General features: G+C 29.7%; 4 protein-coding genes across 4 annotated transcripts; all 4 read left to right on the forward strand.

The window, feature by feature from the left end:
• Positions 1 to 4347: 4347 nt before the first annotated feature.
• Positions 4348 to 7115, forward strand: Phum_PHUM286990 (Hyalurononglucosaminidase precursor, putative; the record flags this gene model as incomplete). The annotated part of the gene is made up of 7 exons (XM_002426896.1): positions 4348 to 4388; positions 4437 to 4638; positions 4712 to 4829; positions 4909 to 5048; positions 5169 to 5341; positions 5693 to 5900; positions 6720 to 7115. 7 exons carry the CDS (start codon positions 4348 to 4350, stop codon positions 7113 to 7115), a joined length of 1278 nt encoding a protein of 425 aa, XP_002426941.1.
• A 1356-nt stretch (positions 7116 to 8471) lies between these two features.
• Phum_PHUM287000 (Hyalurononglucosaminidase, putative) lies at positions 8472 to 10176 on the forward strand (the record flags this gene model as incomplete). The annotated part of the gene is made up of 8 exons (XM_002426897.1): positions 8472 to 8548; positions 8641 to 8845; positions 8920 to 9037; positions 9119 to 9264; positions 9349 to 9521; positions 9617 to 9815; positions 9902 to 10092; positions 10164 to 10176. 8 exons carry the CDS (start codon positions 8472 to 8474, stop codon positions 10174 to 10176), a joined length of 1122 nt encoding a protein of 373 aa, XP_002426942.1.
• A 957-nt stretch (positions 10177 to 11133) lies between these two features.
• Phum_PHUM287010 (Hyalurononglucosaminidase precursor, putative) lies at positions 11134 to 13357 on the forward strand (the record flags this gene model as incomplete). The annotated part of the gene is made up of 7 exons (XM_002426898.1): positions 11134 to 11204; positions 11270 to 12032; positions 12110 to 12227; positions 12332 to 12477; positions 12542 to 12714; positions 12800 to 12998; positions 13163 to 13357. The coding sequence occupies 7 exons, from the start codon at positions 11134 to 11136 to the stop codon at positions 13355 to 13357; spliced, it is 1665 nt and encodes a 554-aa protein (XP_002426943.1).
• Positions 13358 to 14515: 1158 nt separating this feature from the next.
• Phum_PHUM287020 (hyaluronidase, putative) lies at positions 14516 to 15944 on the forward strand (the record flags this gene model as incomplete). The annotated part of the gene is made up of 6 exons (XM_002426899.1): positions 14516 to 14716; positions 14794 to 14911; positions 14996 to 15162; positions 15309 to 15403; positions 15470 to 15671; positions 15750 to 15944. The coding sequence occupies 6 exons, from the start codon at positions 14516 to 14518 to the stop codon at positions 15942 to 15944; spliced, it is 978 nt and encodes a 325-aa protein (XP_002426944.1).
• Positions 15945 to 26326: the final 10382 nt, after the last annotated feature.

The following is a 26326-nucleotide window of genomic DNA, read 5'->3' on the forward strand; positions in this document are numbered from 1 at the left end:
ACATATTCATGCTCATTTTTGCTGTTTATTCTTACCTACGGAAACAAAAAAAAAAAAATTAATTTTTATCAAAAATTTTTTTATTTAAAAGAAACCACGATGATAACCCGGTCAACGGAAATTGTTATACAAACACCAATTAATTTTAAACCCCTTTATACTTAAACCTCGTTAATAATTTAATACGACGAAAAAAAAAAGCCGAAAACGATTTGTTTAAATAATTTTCATAATGTTTAATATATATATATATATGTATAATTAAAAAAATAAATATGTTAAAAATAAACGTGGGTAGAAAAAAAAAATAAAAGTAAACAAAAAAAAAATGTGTGAAAAGAGTAAATAAAAACGTGGAACGAGAATGACGTCATTTTAAATTTTGGCGGTCGAAATTGTAAACAAACGAAAAAAACCGTTTTAATGAAGAGTCGAAATTATTACGTTTCGCGATACTTTTTTTTTTTTGTTTTTTTATTTTAATGGCGGTTGATGATTCGGCAAAAACTTTCATTAACTATAAGTAATAATAATAATAATATAATAATAATAATAATAATAATAATAATAATAACCAATATATATAATAGCCAACGGCCATAGCGTGCTGGTCACACCGGTTCCCGTACGATCACCGAAGTTAAGCAGCATCGGGCGTGGTGCAAACTTGGATGGGTGACCGTTTGAGAACGCCACGTGCTGTTGGCTTAAAAAGAGCAAAAAAAAAAAAAAATGAGAACAAGACAAAGTAAGAACCAAAAACAAATTCTTGTTCTACTGTCGACCTGAGGCAGCTCGACGAGAACGTGAATTTCACTGCTTCTGACCCTGGCCACTCCAAAGATGTTAGTCACCGGAGCCCAGTTCAGGAGACAAATCGTTCCCATCGAATAAAGATGGACTCAGGAAGACCTTCAAGAATTGATGTGGTGCTATCTTATAATAAGTGGCACCACCGAAATTCGAGTATTTGTCCCTAAGGAATCGGGTAGAAACCTCGGATAAATACTTAAAAACTCCGACAAGTAGCCTTGTCGTGTTTAATGGTGGATAATAATAATAATAATAATTTATACCAGTAAAATTATAAATTCTTTATAACTTGATAGACTAATGTGAGACATTCTCCACGTGTTGACATTTAAAATAAAAAAAAACCTATAAAATTATTATTATTATTATTATTTAAATTACAACAACAACAACAACGGGAACCTTAAAAATATTAAATAAATTATTTTCCCCTTTCTCCACAACTTATCCACCAAACCGACGGCAAACGTTTTATTATTTTCCTCCCTTTTTACTTCAATTACATACAAGTATATAATCTCATCGTTTATTGATTACGTCACTAATAATTAATATTAAAAAAATTAAAATGACGTCATTTCAAAACGATTGTTTACATTTTTTAAAAAAAAAAAGAAAAAAATTCCCACATATTTCTTTTCATTTAATTTTTTTTTGTGTGTGTGTGAAAAGACATCGAATATATTTCAGCAATAAAAGAAAATGAATATCCGTGGAAAATGAAATAATAATAATAATAATAATAATGGCGATGATAATAATAATAATTAACCTCGAGGTATCATTTTTTATAATTAGCATATCAATCTGTTTTTCTTTTTTTTTCGGTTAATAAATATTTACTCGAGTAATTTTTTTTTTTTTTTAAACTCATTAATTAATTAATTAATTAACACCGTAATAAAATATAGGTATATGTAACGAAATAATAACGTATTTTAAAAGGAAGCAGAAGAAAAAAAAAAGAAACCTAATTTTTTTTTTTTTTTTTTTTAAATCCATTACTTTAAACATAATTTGGGAGTGTCTTTGATTCTCCTTTAATTAACTTAAATGACGTATGACGACGACCGTATCCCTAAGGAAGTAAACCCGATGTGTGATATATATATATTTATTTAGGTTACTAACAATAATAATAATAATAATATATTTAAAAACCTAATGAATATTTAATAGGAGGAAGGGGGGAGGGGAGGGGAGAACACGAGTCCATTCTGATAATAATAATAGTAACCTGATAAAAAAAAAAAAAAAAAAATTTTAAACATTTTTTAAATTTTGTCCATTATTGAGCAATTGAGTAAATAAATCATCATCATTATCATTTTAACTTTTCCTTATGTGGATTTGAAAGTATATTGAGATAGATATTTTAAACACCTTCATTAATAGAAAACAATGGTAAAAGTCAAAATAAAAAAAAGACCACTGTCACTTTTTAACTTATCATTACTTCCTGCAAACGAGTTATTTACTTATTTATTTATTGCATACATGGAGAAAAAGAGAAAGAGAGAGAGAGAGAAAATGTTTTTAAAAAAATAAGTATTTATATATATATATATATATATAAATAAAAATTAAAAGTTCCAGTTTTTTTTTTAATAATAATAATAAACTTCCGGGGCAAAATAACTCGAAGAAATAAAAAAAAAAAAAATGGTAGGAAGCTTTTTTTTTTTTTTAAATACAAAATCGTTTGACAGTGAAAGTAATCGAAATCTCTCTATTTAGCGGGGGGGGGGAGGCGGGAGACCGGGCCAGTGGGGAGAAATGTAAAAGAGCCACGCAATATTTTTTTGATAAAATTTAAAAAACTTATTATTTAAAAATTTAAGGACTCGTTTTTTTCCCCTTACTTCCCCTTTACCCTCCCTCCATATTTCCCCTCAAAAAAAAAAAAGAAACCCTTATTACGGTGAAGCAGAAGATATCAAAAAAAAAAATTTTCCCGCCAAAATATTATCATTATTTTAAAAAACGCAGTTTAATTTCTACCTTATATTACAAATTACTCAATGTCGTTCTACCTGTTTTCGTCGTTACCTACGATCTCATAGAGACATTAAATTAGAAACGGGATATTAATCCGTTACAAATGTACCCCGTTTTACTTAGTTTTTTCGAGAAGGAAATCCGCGACGTGGTTTGAAAAAATATCGATTAATCGATTCGTAATCGTTCGATATTTAAAAAAAAAAAAAAACGATCAATTTAAACAAAAAGAAAAAAAATTTCCTTCCCCCCTTCCCTCATTCGTTATATAAATTCTCATTTATCGACCGACAAATCGGGGGCAAATACGATAAAAATTTTAATCGATAATATAGATAATTCATTCGAGATATCGAAAACGATTCAAATAATGTAAATGGATGTATAAATACCTTGTATATATATATAAATTGCATACGAATCCTGGTCCGAGTGATTTTTTCTTTAAATTAACTGACTTTTGTCCATCATTGATAATTATATTACACGTTTATTCGACTCCCGTGTATGTAGAAAAGGAAAAAAAAAAAGCAGAAGAATTTTTTCGCAAGAGATTTTCTTTTCTTTTTACTTTATGGATTCCATTTTTGTCCTTGTCGTTAAAGTGAGTTGTTGATAAATGTGAGTATTTTAATACAATCGCCGCGTGATTTATAGTTAGTTATAGTTATAGTTTTAAAAAACTTTTCTTTTTTTTTTTTTGTCGCCGACTTCGGTTCACCGACACGTGATTTGCTATAAAAAAAAAAACAATCAAAATCGTGAGATTTATTATTATTATTATTTAATTATAGTCTATAAAATAAATTTTTTTTAATACTATAAACTATAAGGGATGATAAAAACTTTACGTAAAAAAAAGTGATCGTTTTATTTTTTTATTTTTTTTTTCCCGGCAGTGACGTAAAATTTCAATTATTTATTATCATTATCATTATTATTATTATTATTATTTAAAGCTCTATAATTTTTATTATAGCAGATGGTTAAATATATATTAAAAAAAAAATTTACGAGTAAATAAAAAGAAGGACGTACAATCAATATCGTGTCGTAAATTTTTTTTTTTTTTTTTTTTCGTAAAAATTTTCGAAATGGGGGACAAGGATGATGTGTAGCGCGTGGGGTGAAGGTTTACCCGTGGGGTGACCCGTGGGGTGACCCGTGGGGTGAAGCGTGGGGTAACCCGCAAAGTGAAAAATAAGAAAACTTTTTTTTTTTTTTTTTTGTTTGTTCAAATTTGTTTGTTTGTTTGTTTTTTTTTAGGAAAATTTAAATTATTCGTCTCACGATGAAATACTATAATAAATTAATTTTATTATTTAATCTGCTCTTCTTTTTTTCCATCGATTCGGAAGCAACTTACATAAAGTGAGTTAACAACTTCTTGTCTATTAAATGTAGTGACGTCATTTTTGTTTTTAAAAAAATTACTCTTTTTTTTCGCCCCCCCCCTTCCCCGCCCCAAGCCGCTCCCCCTTACGCATTTACAAAACAAAAGAAAAACCTCAAACAATTTCTGTCGTTCTCTTTTAAATGGCTTTGTGTGTTTATCATCACCGCATTACTTCCGGTTCGTGAAAATCCCTTTACTAACGAAAAAATTTTCCGCGACCTTTTTTCAGAATCCTACGAGATTTCGCATATCCGACATTGGAAGAATTTAAAATTTACTGGAACGTTCCGACTTTTCTCTGTCACAAATACGGAATCAATTTTAAACCTCACACGGAAAAATATGGCATCACGTCGAATCCGAAAGATTCGTTTCGCGGTAAAGAAATCAACATTTTATACGATCCCGGAATGTTTCCCGCCGTTATGAAGGTAAGTGACGACACATTTCTCATCATTCATTCATTGAATGACACGTCATCGAAATTTTTTTTTTTTTGTTCAGAATGCAAAAGGTGTCGTAGCCGAAAGAAACGGTGGCATACCACAACTCGGTAACATAACTCTACATTTGGAAGCATTTAAAAATGTCGTAGAACAAATCGTATCGCCCGATTTACACGGTAATAATTAAATAATTTCCCTTCATCATCATCATCATCATCATCATCAATAATTAATTAATTTTTTTTTATAACACAGGTATCGGAATAATAGATTTCGAAACGTGGAGACCAGTTTTCCGTCAGAATTGGAGAGATCAAGTCGTTTATAAAAATTTATCAAAAGATTTAGAAAGACAATATCATCCTCAGTGGTCGGAAAAAAAAATAAGAGAAAAAGTAAAAATAAATCGTCGTGTCATTAACAACGAACGACGTCCAACCACGTTTTTTTTTTTTTTTTTTTGCTTTGTATTATCAAGTCCCACGATATATATATATATATATTTTTTTTTATAGGCTAAAATCCATTTCGAAGAAGCATCGAAAGAATTCATGGAAAAAACTTTAGAATTGGCTAAAATTCTAAGACCCAAAGCGATTTGGGGTTATTATGGTTTTCCCTATTGTTATAATTACAGAACGACAGACGAACCTGAATGCCCGGAACTTGCCAGAAGAGAAAATGATAAGTGAGTAGCAGTAGTGGCAGTAGTAGAGCAATGCCCTAATACAATTATTATCATTATCGTTATTATAAAACCTGAAAAGACTTTAAATCCTTTTATCAAAATGTTATCGTTTTTATTTGTTGTGTGTGTGCTTTGTTTTCTCTATTCGTCTATTATGGCTTCTTAACGCCATTTTCGAGGTTCTAAACTTATGACAAACTGTCGAAAACAGGTACACACGACATTTATTAATAATAATAATAATACTCTCGACGTTGCGAAAAAAAAAATTTTTTTGTTTTTTTTGTTTTTTTTTTTAATAATCGAAATTAATCTCGTTATTATTATTATTTTTATTATTGTTTTAATTAGGATTTTATGGTTGTTTAACACGAGCACGGCTTTTTATCCTTCATTGTACATGAGCACGAAACTCAACGAATTCCAACAATCCCAATTCGTCATAGGAAGATTAAACGAAGCCTGGAGAATGGCAATCAAAGTTTCCGGTCCGAAAATACCACGTGTCAATCCTTACATATGGTTCAAATACTACGATTCCGAAGAATTTCTATCATACGTAAATATTATAATTCGACATATTATTGCGATTTGTGGGGGACCTCGCGACACGTTAATAATAATAATAATAATACCGAAATCTCATCGTACGCAAAACCTGCACCACAAACTTAACGATTTACACCCCAAACACCCTAAAAAATGACGATTTTAACAATCGATTGATCGTTCGATAGATCGATCGGTCGATCGATTAATCAGGCTTTGATTCAGGCTAGTAAAAACTATTTTCCCTCTCTCTCTCTCTCTCTGTCTCTCTATTGCTGACTCTTATATTTTTAAAAAATTCTTTCGTTTTCGGGTTGTTGTTGTTGTTAATTTGCCTAATAATTAATCATTTTTTTAAAAAAACTCCGTAAGCAAAAAAATAATATTGACAGAGTCGTTCTAGTTCCACGTTTTCGTTAAAAATGGCCGATATATATATATTAATAAAAAAAAAAAAATTTTTTTTTTTATTAAAAAATGCATTAAAATTATCATCGTCGACAGATGCACAATTATTATCTAACAAGATAAATTTTTAATTACGATTATAATTTTTTTTTTGTTTGTTTATCAAAACAACAACAACAACAATAAAAACGACCACTACGACCATAACAACAACGACAACAACCAAAAAACTTGATTTTGTGTTTGGTTGTCGTCTGCTGGTTTGTTTAATATGTCGTTCATTTAAATCTTTCATCGCGGAGCCATTAAACATGCCGGGTTACCCACATAATCAAAAGACAATAAATTAATAATAATAATAATAATAATAATAATAATAAGATACGCGACGTTAATTTTTTTTTTCGTTTGTTGGTTCCAGGCTGATATTTATTCGGCTTTAGATGTAACGAGAAAATATAAAATGGGAGGTGCCATCATATGGGGATCGAGTAACAACGTAAATTCTAAGGAAAAATGTAAAACCCTATTGAGGTATTTGGATACCGTTTTGGGACCCGCTGCTAGGAAGACTCTACAAAATCAAAACAACGTCGAACCCCCCGAACCCGTTTTGAGTTTTATTAATTTTCCATTTTTACCCCGATCGTCTTTGGATAACGATAACGATACGGATAACGGAGGTACCATCCCATACGACGGGGGTGCCGCCGACGACGATGATAATGATGATAATAATAAAGAAAAAGAAAGATTAATTAGAAATTTAACGAAAAATACTAATTTTTGGGAAAAATTATTGTCGGCACTCCTTTGACCTTTAAAAACTAAATCATCATTATTATTATTTTTTTTTTCTTACCTGTTTTTTTTCTTTCCCCCTCCCCCACGCTTTCGATGCAGAAGGCGGTGATTTTCACCTATCCAATCGTATACATTCCAAACGTTTCCAGAAAAATTTTGTCACCTGGAAATAAAAAACAAAAGAAAAGTTAATTAATTAATTTTATCATTCATTATCATCATCGCCTTTGATAGTGTCCTTAACCTTGAATTTTATTTATTTATTTTTTTTATTATCGATAAGTCAATGTAATTTGTTATTTAACAAACCGTTAAATAATAATAATAATAATATTTGTACAATTTAATTTTATTTATAATAAATAAATTATTAATTACGAATTTTTTTTTTATAAAAAAAACTAAACTAATCCTTTTCTTAATCCTTTTCTTAATCCTTTTTAATCTCTCTCTAGTTTTTTAAAAACTTCTCCCTCCCCTTCCCTTTCTCCTCCCCTCATCCGGCGTTTTAAATTTTTATTTAAATATTCATATTTAGTATTAAAGGAAAAAAAAAAGGATTTAAAACGCTTTTCCTTTTCCGCCACCTTTTTTTTTTTTTTTTAAACCTTTTCGCGAAAGAGCAACAGGTTCAAAAGGTTCGAAAGGATTAAAATTTAAAATTTAAACCTTCCTGACGTCATTTGAATTTTTTTTTTTTTTTAAACAAACAATTTCGGATTATTATTATTACTACGGTAACGATAACAATAATAATAATAATAATAATAATAAAAGAAAATCACGTGGATGTAAATTAGTGGATTAAGGTAGGGAAGCGATGACGTAGATGAGGTTAGCCATATAAAGAGATAATGATAACAATTGAGATTAAATTTTTTAAATAAAGCCCTACTAATAAAAAAAAAAATGAATATTAAAAACAAATTGTCCCACCTGTTGTTGTGCATTTCCGAATCTACACAACAGCAACAACAAACATTTTTTTTTTTATTACCCATCATCATCATCATCATCATCATCATCGCTTATTACAATTTTTTCTTTTGTTATGTTTTTAATAACGAATTTTAAAAAAAAAAAATGGACGCTGATAAGATGTCGTCGTCATCATATTGATTAGTTTTTTTTTTTTTTTTTTTTTTGTGATCGATTTTCTTTTGAGGTACCTAAAGATAATTTTAGTAGTTTATTACACAAGGAAGACAACAACATCAACAACAGCAGCAGAAGAATCAATCAGAAAAAAAAATATTCGCTTATTATTATTATTATTATTATCATCATCGAAAAATTTCGATTCGATTTATCGATTTTGTGAAATTGTTTCAAAGTAAAATAATAATAATAATAATAAATCTACAGGAAAATGTTAATTTTTTTAATAAAATTATCAACGGTTTTTACTATTATTATTATTATTATTCCTAACGTGACAAGTATTAAGTGAGTATTAGTAGTAGTATTATCATTATTATCTCCAGTCGTTCCGGGAACGCGAAAAAAAAAAAAAATCAAAAACGGATTTTTGTAAACAGAATAAACAGAGGATCGCAGCCTCCGGAATCGAATCGGGGATTTAAAGTTTTCTGGAACGTTCCGACGGAACAATGTAAAAAATACGAAATCGATTTCGAATCCCTGATACGAACGTATGGAATTATAGGAAACGAACGGGATTCGTTCAGGGGTGAAAAAGTCACCATTTTATACGATCCCGGAGACTTTCCCATAATAAAAAAGGTTTCGCATTTATCGAAATTATCGAAATTATCATCATCATCATCATCATTATTATTATTATTATTTTTTTCCAGTTCCAAAATAAAACACAAAGATACTACAACGGTGGATTTCCACAAAACGGAAGTTTGTCCAAACATTTGAAAAAGTTAAAAAACGACACACGAAAATATGCTAACGTTAATTTAAACGGTGATTTCTTTCTCTACTTCCGTTTCCGTTTCCGTTCGTGTGATTTATTATTAATTATTATTATTATTATTATTTAAAAAGGATTAGGAATAATCGATTTCGAAGTTTGGAGACCGGTATTCCGTCAAAATTGGAACGAACAAATCATTTACAAAAACAAATCCATAGAATTAGCGCAACATTTAAAAAACAACGGAAGTCTTAACGGGAAAAGTGTGAATGCTTCGGTATGCGGTGTTGTCGTTTGTTTTACATCATCGAACAATCGATCGTTATTATTATTATTATTATTATTATTATTGTTTTTAAAGGCCAAAGAAGAATTCGAAAAACACGCCAAAAAATTCATGTTGGAAACGCTTGAAGACGTTAAAAAATTGAGACCGGGAGGAAAATGGGGATATTATGGATTTCCATATTGTTACAATTACAGAGTCAACAACACTCCAGAATGTCCAGAGATTGCCGTTAGGGAAAACAACGAGTAGGGAAATTATTATTTTTCCGGGGGGAGGGGGCGTAAACAAAACAAAACGAAACAAACGTTTGCTTATAATTAAATTTTCTTCTATTTCCCAGAATTCTGTGGTTGTTCAACGAAAGTTCCGCTCTCTATCCTTCATTATACTTAAAACAATCATACAATTCGTCTGAACATGTCAAATTCATGATAGGAGTTCTGAACGAAGCTTACAGAATATCAGCCATGACGAATTACATTCCGGTTTATCCATACGTTCGATTTAAATATTTGGACACCGACGAGTATTTAACTCAGGTCGATTCCCTAATCTCTCACTCTCTCACTCTCTCAACGGCGAAAAATCATCATTATTAATGTTATTATTATTATCATCACGACAGGAAGACGCGTACAATTCTTTCGAAATACCACGACAGTATCAAATGGGTGGAATCATACTATGGGGTAAAAGTTCAGATTTAAACGACGAAGGAAAATGTTTGAAATTTTACAATTACGTCATCGATATAGTGGGACCTGCACTGAACAAAAGTCTAACGATGGGAAACAAAACGAATTCGACGATAACAACGTACGTCATAATAATAACTATGACGTCACTAAATTTTTTAAACGAGTAAAATTTTGTTTGTTTGTTTTCAGAACGGATTTTTAACGATTTCATCAAAAAAAAAAAAAAAAAAAAAATTATTAAAATTTAAAAATCAAATAAAAAATTTTTGCGTGTACGAAACGTCGTCATCTTTTTACACGTTTACTAATGCCACGTTAATAATTATTCAAACAAACGTTAATTTTTTTTTTTTTAATAAAAGTTTAAACAAAACTTATTTAATTTTCATCCTTAACCGTCAAATTTTGTATCGATTAATTGATCGATTGATTGATCGACATATAATTTGTATGTAACGACGATTGATTTCGATTATAGAAAAATAATAATAATAATAATAATAATAATAATTTAAGCAAATTTTTTTCAAAATAACCGTAAACCTGTTAACCTCGATTAAATAGAAAAGTTTTTAACAAATATAAAAGCGTTCGGTAATAAAATAAACAAATATATATATATATATCTGACTTTCTACTCACGTATTTGGATTAATTTCGATTTTATTACTGTAATTTCTTTTGTTTGTTTGTCTGTTTGTTTCTGCATTTGTTTGTTTGTTTGTTTGTTTGCGTACCACCGATTTACTCCTGTAAAGAAAAAAAAAGTAAATTATTAATATCGGAAAAACGTTATCATTATTAAAATAAAAAAAAACAAGGAATGATGATAATAATAATGTTTTAAATTATTAAGATAAATATGCGTAATTGCATAGAAAATTTTTTGTCTTTTGACACGATCATTTTTTTTTTCCTTTTTTCTTCCCGATTGTTTTTTTTTTTTGTTTGTATTAACAATGAAAACAAAAGAATATTGACGAGATGAAAATGAACAATGACAATGATAATTTTCCCATCATTCGGATTTAAGTTTTCCAACGGGAAAAGCGACAAAGAGAAAATTAATAATAATAATAATAATAAAAGTGTTGACGGATTCCGTGTGTTTTTTCCTATTAAATGATTTTGATTGAAAAAAAAAAAAAATTGTGGGAAAATGTTCAAATACGTACAAACGATGAATTTTGCAACGGCCATGTTAATTTTTCCTTTTGGCGTTTCGATAAGGTGATTCTAAACGTAGAATATTCTAGAATGAAAAACAGTAGTTTTTTTAATTTGTATTATTCTAGTACAAATGTGAGGCCGCCCACCACGACGACGACGACGACGACGACGACGACGGTTTTTCCTACTCCTAATACGTCAAATGGTTTTCCTTCGTTTGAAATGTCATCGTCGACCGAAAAAGATTCTTCTTCGACATTGTCGGATAATTCTTCTACGTCATATAAACCTTTCCCTTCTCCGAATAATTTTTCATCCCCCTTACCACCTCCATCATCTTCTTCTCTGTCTTCGTACTCTCCCCTTTCTCCTCTGTCATTCATGAATATTTCTTCGTCGACAACTACTTCCTCTCCTTCTCCGTTACCCGATGTAAATTCTTCGACACCGTCGTTGCCTTCAACATCTTCATCACCACCTGATAATTGTACAACATTGTCACCTTCAACTCTTTCATTATCTCCGAACAATTCTTCTACGTCATCTTCTTCTTCTTCTTCTTCTTCGCCCTCTTCTGTTTCTTCCACAACACCTTATACAGAAAGCTCTTCAGCATCCTCTCCGTCCTCATCCTCTTCCCAACTTCCCGATAATTCAACCTCCTCACCAATCAGTACAACTAATCCGACAACACCAACTCCGATTCCAGGATCGCATCGCGGATTTAAAATTTACTGGAACGTTCCATCGGACAGATGTAAAAAGCACAACATCCATTTTGAACCGCTGACGAAAATGTACGGTATAATCGCTAATAAAAATGATTCGTTCAGAGGAGAAAATGTAAGCATTTTATACGATCCTGGAGAATTTCCGATAATACAAAAGGTTCGAAAGTTTACTAATGATACGCGCACTCGACACTTACACTTTAAAAATAATAATAATAATAATTTCCATTTCAGTTTCCGAATAACACCGTAAAATATCACAACGGTGGATTTCCACAAAATGGAAGTTTAGAGAAACATTTAGAAAAATTGAAGGCAGACATCGAAAAATTCGTTTATAAAAATTTTTCCGGTAAGTTTTTTTATCATTTCCGTTTTCCGTTTGTGACAATTTTTTAAAACCACGAAAAAAATATCATCGATTCATATTCGTTTTCTCCAAAAAAAAAAAAAAAGGTTTGGGAATAATCGATTTTGAAGTATGGAGGCCAGTTTTTCGTCAAAATTGGAACGATCAAGTCATATACAGAAACAAATCATTCGAATGGGCAAAAGAATTAAAGAACAATTGTTCAATAGCAGAAGGAAAAATCAATGCGACGGTAAGTTAACGTTTTTTTTCACGTTCGAACGCTTTAATTATTCCCGTTTTCAAAAAATTTTTAGGCAAAAGAAACGTTCGAAGCACACGCCAAAAAATTCATGTTGGAAACTCTTAAAGAAGTTAAAAAATTGAGACCGGAAGGAAAATGGGGATACTACGGATTTCCATACTGTTACAATTATAGAGTTAATGATACTCCAGAATGTCCGAAAATTGCCGTTAAGGAAAACAACGAGTAATAATAATCAATCTCTCTCTTTCTCTCTTTCTCTCTGGATGATTTAATTTTTTTTCGGGGGGGGGGGATATAAAAATTCCAGGACTTTGTGGTTGTTTAACGAAAGCACGGCTCTTTATCCATCGATTTACATAAAGACGAAATACAACGAAACGGAACACGTAAAATTTATGATTGGAAAATTAAATGAAGCTTATAGAGTTTCCGCCATGGCTAATTACGTTCCCGTTTATCCATACGTTTGGTTTAGATATTTAGACAATGATACTTATTTAACAGAGGTATTTACATAATAATAATAATAAACAGGTGTTTTCACTTTATGATAACAAGTAGTTGTTGTGTGTCGATGAATGACGTTTCTAGGTTTTTCTTTTTAAAAAAAATACCTAACCAATAATAGTAATGATAATAGATATGTGTCCTTACCTTAATTTTATTCCAGGCCGACATGTTTTATTCCATAGACATACCAAGACATTATCAAATGGGCGGTATCATTTTGTGGGGAAAAGGATCGGATTTGGATTCCAAAGACAAATGTCAAAAATTTTTCCAATACATGAACGAAACCTTAGGACCGGCTTTGAATCGAAGTCTGTCCTATGGAAACCGTTTAAATCACACGATACTCCAGTGAATCGACGATTTATTAAAATGACGTCACGTCATCTGGAAAATTAAAAGTGAGATATATATAATTAATATTGTACCTATTAAAATCGTATTATCATCATTATTATTATTGTAAAACCTTATTGTATTTATTAACAAGTTAGACGTAGTCGTTTTTTTTGCGCACGCAAATAAGGAAAAAATTTTTTTTAAAGAAAAATGCCTTAAAAATAATCGTTAAACTATTTTTTCACGTACGCGTGATAAAAAAGAATCTAGCGTTTGTTTTTAGGCGCGCTTTTTTTTTAAATTTCCTTATTCGTGGCACTAGAATAGAAAAAAATCATTTGAAATTTGTTTCATGCATTCTTATTTAAATAATAATAATAATAACCTTATATCGTTTAACGTTCTAATCATCCTTTCTCTACCTTCCCGGATTAATTTTTTAATATTTTAAACACTTCGTCGTCTCTTGTAAATTTCCCACCGACCTAACAAACAAACAACAAATAAATAAATAAATAAATAATAATAATAATAAGACAAAAGAATTATTTTTTTATCATCGAACTTTAAGTAATGTAATAATAATATTAATAATAATAAAACAAAGTCGAACGATTTATTTATTCGCGGAATTAAAAACGTGAATTAAAAAATGAAAAAAAATAAAAAAATAAATAAATAATTTAAACAATAACTGTCGTGGCATTATCGTTAATACAAAATTACACACACACACACGCGAGCACTCGGGAAAATCTTTTCAATTCACAAAAGTAATTTAATTATTATTATTATTATCATTATCTTTTTTACCCAGCTTCTTATTTATTTATTTATTTTATTTTCGTCTCACACCGATTTCTATTATATTTTTCCTTATTTGATTTAATATTACGAAATTTGCAAAAATTTGATAACACAACTAGCTTCTATATAAACTTATAAAATTTCATTTGAAAAAATGAAAAAAACAACGAAAACGGTCGGAAAATGAACGACAACAACAACAACACGTTAAAATTTTTTCCAGTATACATAGCGACCATTTTGTTTTTGATTTTTCCAAACGTTTCGTGCATAAGGTAAGAATGAAGAATAATTTATTAAAAAATATATAAATCGTCGTTTTAAATGATTTTTTTTTTAAAGGATTCAATTAAACTGAAATGCGAGAATGGAAAATTTTTCATTTTCCGGTTCGGAACGTGGTTTTAACGTTTTTTGGAACGTACCAACGGAAAATTGTCGAAAACACGGCATCGATTTCGAACCTCTCATTCAAACGTATAAAATGATTTCAAATAAAAATGATACTTTCAGAGGTGGGAACGTCACGATAATTTACAATCCTGGATATTTTCCGACCGTTAAAAAGGTACGAACTGTTCCCCTTCCCCCTCCCCTCTCTCTCTCTCTCTCTATCTCTCTCTCACTCATTCTTTTTCATTTTAGCTGTCGAACGGTACCGAAATCGTAACAAACGGTGGAATACCACAAAAAGGAAATTTAACTTTACATTTGGAAAAGCTAATAAAAGATTTGAAAAAATATTCTCACGAATATTTAAACGGTTGGTAATGCAATAAACAAAAAATTTAAATTTACCTCCTTCATGAAATTTTTACTTAGTTCCACGACGTTTTTCCTTTCCAAGGTCTTGGTGTAATAGATTTCGAATCGTGGAGACCGATATTTCGTCAAAATTGGAACGAACAAACAATCTATAAAAACAAATCAATAGAATTAGCCAAAACATTCATCGAATATAATAATAATAATAATAGGACGACGATAAATTATTTAAAATTAATTAATGACACGGTAAGTTGTCGGTGTTTAATTTTGGCGGGAAAATTTTAAATTTTTGTATCATCATTTTCTCTCGTAGGCTAAAAACGATTTTGAAAAAAATGCAAAAAAATTCATGTTGGAAACGTTGAACGTTGTAAAAAAAACAAGACCCGGAGGAAAATGGGGTTATAATGGATTTCCATATTGTTAACAGTTATAGCGACAACGTGGAACCAGAATGTCCCAAAATGGCCGTTCATGAAAACAATAGGTAATCTACATTTTAAATTTTTATTTAATTAATAATTTACGTTTCGTTATTTAAAAAATTTTTTAGAACTTTATGGTTGTTCGATTCGAGCACGGCCCTATATCCGTCCATTTATTTAAAAAGAAAACATAACGAAACCGAACGTGTCAGATTCACGATAGCCGTTCTAAACGAAGCTTATAGAGTTTCCGCCACGTCTAATTACGTTCCAGTTTATCCATACGTTTGGTATAAATATTTGGATAACGACACGGAATATTTAACAATGGTAACAAACATATGTTTTTTTACTCAATGACGATGACGTAACCACACTTGAAATTTTTGTTTTTTTTTTTTTTTAAAGACGGACATGTTTAATTCCATCGTAATACCTAAACAATATCAAATGGGTGGCGTCATCATTTGGGGTAAAAGTTCGGATTTAGATTCTAAAAACGAATGCCAACAATTTTATTATTATTTAAAAACAACGCTCGGACCCGCATTATACGAAAATCTATTAAATAAAAATTATTACAACGAAACACTTATAAAGTAAGTTAAGTTTTTTTTTTTTTGTAAAGTTGGATGCACTGTCGGAGAAGTTAACAAACACGTCATTCATCCGACATTTTAAACCAATATAAAAAATTTTTTCCGTTACAGCACAAATTTTTAAATCACCGTCGTGTCTTTAGAATTCATCGTTTGTGAAAAGGGAAATTTTTATAAATTCAAAAGTTGGTAATACGCGTTTCAAATTTTTTTTTTCTTTCGAGACCATTAAAAACCGATATTATTATTATTATTATTTGTTTATTATTTAATGACGACGACGACGACGACGATGACGACAACAACAACAAACGTCTCTTAAACTAAATAAAAGAATGTTTATTTTTTTTTTTTTTGTCATTTAAATAAATTGAAAAAAAAAAAAAAAAATTGTCGTCTGCTTTTTATTATTATTATTATTTATTCATTTCTCGTTACTTTATAAATATCAACAACGATCTGTACAAAAAATTTTATTATTTTTTTTTTTTTAAAAAGTAAAAAATTTACATTACAATTGATTTTTATTATTTACAAAAAAAAAAAAAAAAACTTACGGTTTATACCCCTCACCTCTCTACTCCCTCCCTCCTTCCCTCCCTCCCCACGAAAAATAGAAAAAAAAATTTAGTCATTAACATAAAAAAAATAACGAGAAAAAGGTAATCAAACACACCTATACGAATAAAACAAAATGTCGTCGTTGTCGTCGTCGTCACCGTTGACGTCGTTATTAAACTATCCCCGGGGATTTTACGACGATAATTTTCTTAATAATAATAATAATATTTTTACTAAATAAATCATCATTGGTAATTTAATCCCGTTAACTTTATTATTATTATAGAAAAAGTTTTTTTTATTTTTATTTTTAAATCGATTAAAGTTATTTTTAAAATGAAAAACTTTTTCTTCTAAGGTAAACAATCAATTTTTCATCCGCCATATTTGTTTATTTTCTCTCGCAAAAACGGTTAAAAAAAAAAAAAACATTGGATTTTACGTCATCGTGACGTAATTACAAAACAATTACCGACGCGTTTTCTTTTTTTCTTTTTTCGCGTTATTTTATTTTAAAGCGATTGTGACGTCATCCACAGAATAAATAAACGTTTTTTTTTTTTCAAATACGATATTTAAAAAAACGCGCGTTAAAATTTTTTTTTTTCCGTTTTAATTTACAAAATAACGCGAAAATTTTAAACCGCCATTTTGTTTTCATTTCTTTCTTTCTTTTAAATTAATTTTTAACCGTTTTTTTTTTTTTTTTTTTTTAAATTAAAATCTATTCGAAATAATAATTATTATTATTATTATTACGTGTCATCGTTTTTATTTAAATCTGTCAAAATCATTATCATTATTATTATATCTTTATTATTAACGACAATGAATCATTTAATAACGAAATGAATGAGTCGTAATAATTGTTTAATAATAATAATAATAATAATTTTTCCTTTTGTTAAAATGATTTGAATGAATGAATGAAATAAACGGTGCGGAACCTGAAAAAAAAAGAACCTAAAAACGTTGGGGGAAATAAACCCTCGAAAAAAAAAATTTATTATTATTACCATTATTATTATTATTATTATTAGGAAAAGGAAAATATTGAAATATTTACGCGAACGGATTTGAATGGTCTCACCATTTCTCTCGTTTAGTAACACAGTCCAGACGGGAATACGTGCTCTGGATATGAAAAATGAACAAAGAATATAAATTTTTTTTTTTTTTTTTAATGTTAAAAAGATTCCGATAAGTGATAATAATAAAAGAGAGAGAGATAGATAGAGATAGAAAAAGAAAGAAAGAGAGAGAGAGAGAGAGAGAGAAAAGGAAAATCGTGACGTGTAAATAGTTAGAGATTGAATTAAATTTTTTTTTTTTTTGGAAGATATAAATCGTCATACATTTATAAAGACGTCATACATTTAAACGTTTTCGTAGATGGATCGAGGAGAGGATTGAGGGGAACGGAGGTGACGAGGGACGGAGAGGGGAGGGGGAAACGCACGATGGCAACTGAAAAAAAGAAAACCTGCCAATCAGTTTTTTTCGAGGGTTAACAATGGCGCTGGGTTAACAATGAAACGCCCTTTTCAAAACTAAATATTCATCTTCGAATTGTGTAAAAATAATAATAATAATAAACGGGTGTTAAATGAACCGACTGGTAAAAACACTTTGAAAGAAGGAGGGGAGGGGGTTACTCACATGTCAATTTTTTTTTTTTTCCATACACCCCAACTCAAGATTCTGCGGTTCTAATTCTCTATGCCATCATTATTTTATTCCTCTGTGTGCTAATACTTTATGAAAAATCACTCAACCTTGAAAAATTTGGGTGAACTCTTCAAAAGAATTATCAAAGTTTTAACTACTGCTGCCACCACCACCACTACCACCACCACCATCACCACCACTGGCATTGCTGTCAAAGGGAGAGTATTTATTTTAAGTGAAAATCACATGTACATGTACATATAGTCAACGACAGTTTATCCAATTGTATTCCCTCTCTCACGAAATCCGATTGGGGGATTAATCCTTTAAGGATTAACTTAATCTATCTATATAGGTTTTTATTTGTAAAAAAAAAAAAAAAATAGTAAGGGATGTTTATGAGATAACATGAAAGGACTCCTCTTTTCAATGTTAACTAAATCCGAATAATTCAACGGAGAAAAAAAAAAAAAAATTGCCTAATGGGTTTTATCTTTGTTTAACAATAAAACTGGAGGCTCCAGAGTTTGGGTCTTTGCCCGTGCGAATGGAAAAAAAAAACCGAATGGTGAGACTATTTTTTTTTTTTTATTTACTCAATTACGCGTATTATCACGTACGTACCTACCGACATGGGCAAGGATTAAATTTAGGCACGGTCGTCGTCCATTGGTAATAACTAAATTTCAAATATTTAAACATTAGGGCCAACAAAACAAAACAAAAAAATTTTAATTGATTGACGGTCCCAGTTAGTTAAAAAACGATTCTGGAATACGAAAACAAATTCGGGAAATGATTGTACCTGGTTAATTCAAATACGCAAAATTAATTTGGCGGGAAAATTTTTTACTAAAGATCAACGACATTGATCTTGAATGGAAGGCGGTGGAAAATTAAAACTCGAATGATTTTTAAACTTAATCCAAAAATAACAACCTTGTTATTTCGAACTAAAATTTGTCTTTCTCTCTCTCTCTCTCATTCACTCCCTTTCTTCCTCTCTCTCTCTCTCTCTCATTCTCTCCCTTTCTTCCTCTCTCTCTCTCTCTCTCTCATTCTCTCCCTTTCTTCCTCTCTCTCTCTCTCTCTCTCATTCTCTCCCTTTCTTCCTCCCTCTCTCTCTCTCTCTCTCTCATTCTCTCCCTTTCTTCCTCTCTCTCTCTCTCTCTCATTCTCTCCCTTTCTTCCTCTCTCTCTCTCCCTCTCATTCACTCCCTTTCTTCCTCTCTCTCTTGCTCTTTCTCTTTCACATTAAATACATTTAATCCAAAATAATTATTATTTGTTCATTTGGAACGAAAAGATTAAAGAAAAACGTTTAGGAAAGTGGATGATGATGATGATGATGATGATGATGATAATGATAAGATGAAGAAGATACTAGACGTGAAACAAACCTTACAAAAAAAAAAAAATGGCGGATTTTTTTTAACACAACATTCGCAACTAACAGACAGCACGTCAATTTAACTTTTAAAAAAAATTCCCTGACGGCGGAACGAATAAAAAAAAAAAAAAAAAAACTTTTTTCTGCTACCACGTCGTCGCTAGTTACTTAAGTAAACGTTACAATCAATAAAAAAAAAAAAAAATTTACGATTCGAAAGAAACAACAAAACTTTATACAAATAAAAAATAAAAGTGAAGAAAGGGAAAAATGTCGCCGTTCCCACTAAATTTTAACTTTATATATTAAGTAAATTAAGGTACGATGCAAATAAAAATCCGTTTTTTTTTTTTTTTCCATATACGAAACCTAAAATTATTCTTTTCACATTGTATTATTATTATTATTATTTTTCATTTACTTTTTAATTAATTCGAAAGAAAAAAAGGAAAAAAAAGAAACGAACCGACGCTCCCACATCGACATACCTAAATCGAAAAAAAAACTTTTTTAAAACTCCCCCCTCCCCGCTGCCATATTTTCCACATTCGATTTCCTTTATTGCAAATGTCACCCAATTTCCCCCCCCCCCTTTTTTTTTAAAACCTTTTCTCATAAAACAATCTTTGTAAATTTTGTTATTTAATTTAACGTGAAAGTAATTTAGATAGCGATAATGTTTCGTCTGGAAGAAAAAAAAAAAATTTTTTAAGTTCAACGTCACGAAAATGATGACGACGATGACGACGACGACGACGACGACGACGTGATCATGCATGCACTTTTTATTTACTTTTTTTTTTTTAATTAACCCAAAACAAACATAATCATTTAAGGACTGGTGTGTGAGTGCGTGAGTGCGCGTGCAACGAAACCGAAATGAAAAAAAAAAAAAATTTGTATAAAGACGCCGCGTAAAAATCATAAATGGATCGATAGATCGATCGATAGCCTTAATTAAAGACAATCGATATATCGATCGATATTTGTTCAATTGTTTACATTCGTTAACAGAGGATAGGAGAGGGGAGCAGATGTTTTCGTCGGAAATATAACAATCTACCAACATTCACCTTACGCTCCTGCCCATTTTTTTTTTTTTTTAAATTTAATTTTCATACGATTAAATCCTGGATACGGTATTGATTCAAACGAATCTTTTTTTTTTTTTTTTTTTTTTTTTTTTAACGCCTAACAATGGGAAAAAATAAATTTTTCACGTTTTTTCCCCCGCTCTTACAATTATTATGCATATGCATGTTATTGTGAAGCGAAATAAATAAATAAAAAAAAAAGAACAAACAACAAACAACAACAACAAAAACCTATTATTATTATTATTATTATTAATTCTTTTAATAACGGCCGACGCGTATTTGCAATGAATTTGCAACGTGGCGTGAATGATTTAAAACCGCATAAAAGGAAGCGGAAGTTAAATTCATCCTCATCGCCGTCGTCGTCGTCGTCATCGTCATCGTCGTAACGAACATTTTGTTATTACGGATAATAATAATAATAATAATAATAATAATAATAATAATAATAATAATAATAATGATGATGATGATGATGATGATGATGATGATGATGATGATGATGATGATGATGATGATGATGATGATGATGAATCCTACTACGTAAAATATGTTTATCAAAATATATATATGTATTAAATTAATTTTCCAAAATTTTGGTAAAATTTAATGGATTTTGGAATAGGTGAAAGAAATTTTACGGATGCGTAAATTATTCAAAGAAAGTTTTTCTTTTCTTTTTTTTTCCATTAGCATCCATTTTGGTGGGGAGAGGGAGAAAGGGGAGGGAGAGGGGGAGGGGAAGTAAAAAACTTTCGATGGGGTACTAACAAAATCTTCTTTTCCTTTACTTTTTTTTTTTTTTTTTTACGTGATTCCTCGTTATTCGAAACCATTCGACAAAAATTTTGTATTAAATTTCATTAAAAAAAAAAAAAAAAAAAACATGGACGAACGAATGAATGAACGAACGAACGAACAAAAAATCTTCTGCTTCCAAAATAATAATAATAATAATAGATTGTTAATAAGGAAGTTTCGTGAACAAAGTAAAAGGAAACATTAGAAGCGGAGGCAAGTGCGGGAGAGGGAGGGGGAAAAAAGAAAAACGTTAAATAATAACATGGAATCGTTTTACAACAAAAAAAAAAAAAAAAAGATGAAAAAGCAGAAGAAGAAGAAAAGAAAAAAAATTATTATTATTATTATTTATTTAAAAATAATAATAATAATAATAATAAGGGAAAAAATATTAAGGGAAAAAAAAAAATTCTGGAATTCAATTATTAGGTTTCCAGTTACGAACCTCTCAACCCTCGACAAAATTTATCATTATCATTATTATTATTATTATTATTTTCGTACGGGTGGAAACGTCATAAATATTTTAAAAATTTTGGCGCGAAATTTTTCAATACGATGATCATAGTTATAAATAAAACAAAATGTCATAGTCACAGTGTTTGTCATCGGAATCGACATAAAAATAAATAAATAAATAAATAAATAGATAGACACATACATACAAACAAGCACGCACGCACGATCCATCGATCGATCGATCGATTAATCGATTTATCGACCGGTTCACGAACCATTAATAATAAAAGGGATAATAAAAGAGAGAGAGAGAGAGAGAGAAGGGGGGAGGGGAGAAGAATGATCAAAGGACCGTACGCAATAATTTATTTATTCATGTCATGATCGATTTTATTACAGAATGTACAAAAGTAAAAGGTATTTCTGTATCTAATTCCACGTCATTGTTTGTTTTTCAAAATTAAAAAACTTTTTTTTTTCTCTTTTTTTTTTTTTTTTTTATTAAAATTCTTTCGATTTGCTCGACGACAAATTTAAAAAAAAAAAAATTGAAAACCTATCGTCGCGCGCGAATCGAATCGTATAATTTTTTTAATCGATAAATTTTGGCGGGAAATGTTTTCTTTTTAAACGACTTATTTTTAATAATATTTAAAAAATAAAATTTATGAAAATCGATTCGATCGAATGAATAATAATAATAATAATAATAATTTATCCTTTTTTAATTCAATTCAATTTTTTTTTTTTGCGGAAAATCCGGGGAAAACTAATGACACGTTCCCTTACAAAAAAAAAAAAAAAAAAAGGTTTCTACCTCATTTCCGTCCACTTCTTTCACTTCCTTTTTTTTTCTCTCTCTCTCTCTCTCTCTCTCTCTCACAACTATATCAATTCGTAAGGGTTCAATTGATTTCAAATCCCTTATAATTTAAATTTTTTAGAGGGAGGAAAGGGGGGGGGGGGTTTCCATGCCGCGCGAGTCATTGAGTTATTTGAAAAATTTTTTTATAATTTACTGTTGCGTAACGGTTTTTTTTTTCTCTGTCTCTCTCTCTCTCTCTCTCTCTCTCTCTTTCTTTCTTTCACCAAGTTAATTTTCCCTTTTTTTTTTATCATGTAAATGAATTTTTTGTCGTGCGAGATAATTTGCAAAAGCAACAAAAAAAAAAAAAAAAACAGAGAAAAAGAAAGGAAAGGACTAAAAAAAAAAAAAAAAAATTAATTAAACTAATGGCCCGACAAGCTCTGCAAACTTTTTCAAGTGCTGTTTGCTGTTGTTGTTGTTATTGCTGTCGTTGCTTTTGCTAAAAAAAAAAAAAAACTTTTCCGTAATAATATTAATAATAATAATGATAATAAACTCTTATTGCGTTACCATAAAACGTTGCATGATTTTTTTAAATTTTTTCTTTTTTTTTTATAAACATTGTCACACAATATAACGTTATAAATTCATCACGATTTTATTATTATTATTATTATCATTATTATCATTATTATTATCATATTGCCTTATATTAAAATAAAAAAAAAAAAAAAAAAAAAAAGAAAGAAAAAGTTCAAAGAACTTATAAATAAAACGAGAAAAGAAAAAAGAAAGAAAAATTTTTTTTAAAATTATTATTATTATTAATATTATTATTATTATCATTATTATTATTCATACTTTCGGATTTTCCCTCGGGGTGTGGCACCACCCTTGCGGTCATGGATCAAATTCTCTCATGCATTTTTCGTTTGGACCCTTTTTGCGGCATAACCGTAACCATCATCATCATCATCATCTTTATTTATGATGATAATAATAATAAGAGATAGCGAAAAAAAAGGGGCGAGGCGGGGGGAGGGGGAAACGGAAACGATGTCAAATATTAATATTTTCAGGAAAATTCATAAAAAAAAAAAAAGAAAAAGAAAAAGAACAAAAGTGGTCGACAGCGGCGGTGGCGGTTGGCGGTTGGCAGTTGGTGGTCGGTCAGTGTCAAGCGAAGCGTAAAATAATAATAATAATAATAATAATAATAATAATAATAATAATAATAATAGTAATAACGATGATGATGATGATGATGAATTTTTATTTTCGGGTCTAAAGCGGAACAAAAAAAAAAAAAAAAAAAAAAAAAAGAAATTATTTAATGGATTCGTTAAAAGGGTCCCCTTTTATTATTATTAATATTATTATCATTATTATCATCGGTACAACTCTTAAAACGTTTTCTTTTTTTTTCGGAGGTTTGAGTTCATGATTTCGAGATTTAATTTAATAATATTATTACGTAATTTAATTTTTTTTTTTTTTTTAATTTCTTTTACACGATCGTAATAAAACAATTAAAGTATTTTTTTTTTTTTTTTTAAAAATCGACTTCCCGCCATTTTTAAAAAAACGATTAATCGTTTACGTTTCGAGATGATTTCATTACGAATAGGAAAAAAAAAACTCGTGATCGCAACACGATAACAACGCTTTATTAAATTACGTAAAAAAAAAAAAAAAAAAAAATTTTTTCTATTACTCTATGACTTTTTTTTACTTTTTGTAAAATTGCTTTTTCTTTTTTCGGGACGTAACGAGGGACGTCATTTTTTTTCTTTTCTACGTTTCGTTTGTCGTCTTTCGAAAGAGAGAAAAAAAAAAAGGGGGGACGGGGGAGCGGAGGAAAACCATTTTAAATTTTGCGTTAATTTATTTTCTCTCTCTCTCTCTCTCGTTAAGTAATAGAGAAAAAAAAAAACGTTAAAATAAAAAAAAAGAAAATAAATGATTAATAAATCATTAAATAGTCGCGACCGAACCAAACCTCTTTTCTCCATTCATTTAAACAAAGTTTTTTTTTTTTTTTTTTAAATTTATTTACCCGTGAGGTTTTTTTCTTTTTTTTTCGTTACGAAAACTTTCGTTTAACATTTTCTAGGTGGGCTTTTATTACGTGATTTACAATCAAAAAACTTTACCCTTTATTATTATTATTATTATTAGCATCATCATCATCATTTTCTTTTTACCATTGAAAACTTTCGAAATCATCATCATCATCATCATCATCACCGCTTTTATTTTAGGCGAATACGTATCGATCCGCTTTTTTTTTGAATTTACGATGACTAAAAAAACGATAATAATAATAATAATAATAATAATAATAATAATAATAATAATAAAGATAACGACATTTTTTTCGAATGATTCGTCCGGTGTGTGATTTGTAATTTTCCTTCGCCACTGATCCGGGGAAGAGGGGTTGGGGGAGGGAAATTTTTTTTGATTTATTTTTCACGTTAAAGCCTTTTGACCTACCACGAAAATTTATACGAAAACCGGAAATGCCATCAATAAACCGGCCCTGAGGACGCGAAACGTGGAAATGTTAATCGCGAAAAATACTCATAATAATAATAATAATTGTGTGAAAGTTTTTTTTTTTTTTTTTTTTTTTTTAAGCACGACAGCAATCGTTTCCGTGCACATTAATTTTAACCTTTATTAGGAGTATCAAAAGAAATGAAAACGACGGCAGATTTTTTTACTCTATGACTAACCCAAAAAAAGAAAAAAAAAAAAGAAAATCTTGACTCACCGAAACGTGCATAACTGTGGATGGAAAAACACTAAACGACAGCAATTTTTCCGTTCGAAAATTCACCGCATTTGCACTTTTTTCATAAAAAGTCTCTTAATCTGTTGGGAAAAAAATGAAAAAAAAAATTTAATTTATTAACAAAAAATTCTTTTTCCAGTAATTCCAGATTCGAACATTCTCACGCTTAACAAACACTATAAAATCGACAAATGCTGGAAAGAAAAAAAAAAAAAATTAATAATTAAAATCTTACGACGTTTTCCCACCCCCCACCCCCCGCCTCCCGTACAAAATCTCCGTTTAGCTTATATCGGTTTCAAACAAGAAACACTTTCGAAATCCATAGAGTAAATAAATCAAACACACACACACACATTCTTTTAGAAAAAATTTTTTTTTTTTTTTCTATTTCCACGAAAAAGAAAATTCACAAATGTCATTCGTTGATCACGTGAGAATATGAAACGGAAACCACAAAATTAAAATTAATGGAATTGAAAAGAAAAAAAAAAAAAAAATCAATTCCCATAAGTGAAACATTAAATAAATAACAAATGATTTTTTTCCTTTTCCTTTTTCCTTTTTTCTTTTTCGTTTTTCCTTTTTCAACCCCTCTGCGATAATATTTATTATCATCATCATCATAATCAATTTTTTTTTCTCTCTCTCTCTCTCTCTTCGTTTAATAAAATGAAAGCAGAAGAAATCAAATTTTTTTTAAAATGTCAACATGAATATAAACACCACCACCACCACCACTACCACCATCACCACCACCACCACCACCACCCCTTAATCTACTACTCGTCTTTCTTTTTCGAAA

The sequence above is a fragment of the Pediculus humanus genome, genomic scaffold (assembly GCF_000006295.1).
Source record: "Pediculus humanus corporis 1103172107667 genomic scaffold, whole genome shotgun sequence".
NCBI lineage: Eukaryota > Metazoa > Arthropoda > Insecta > Psocodea > Pediculidae > Pediculus > Pediculus humanus.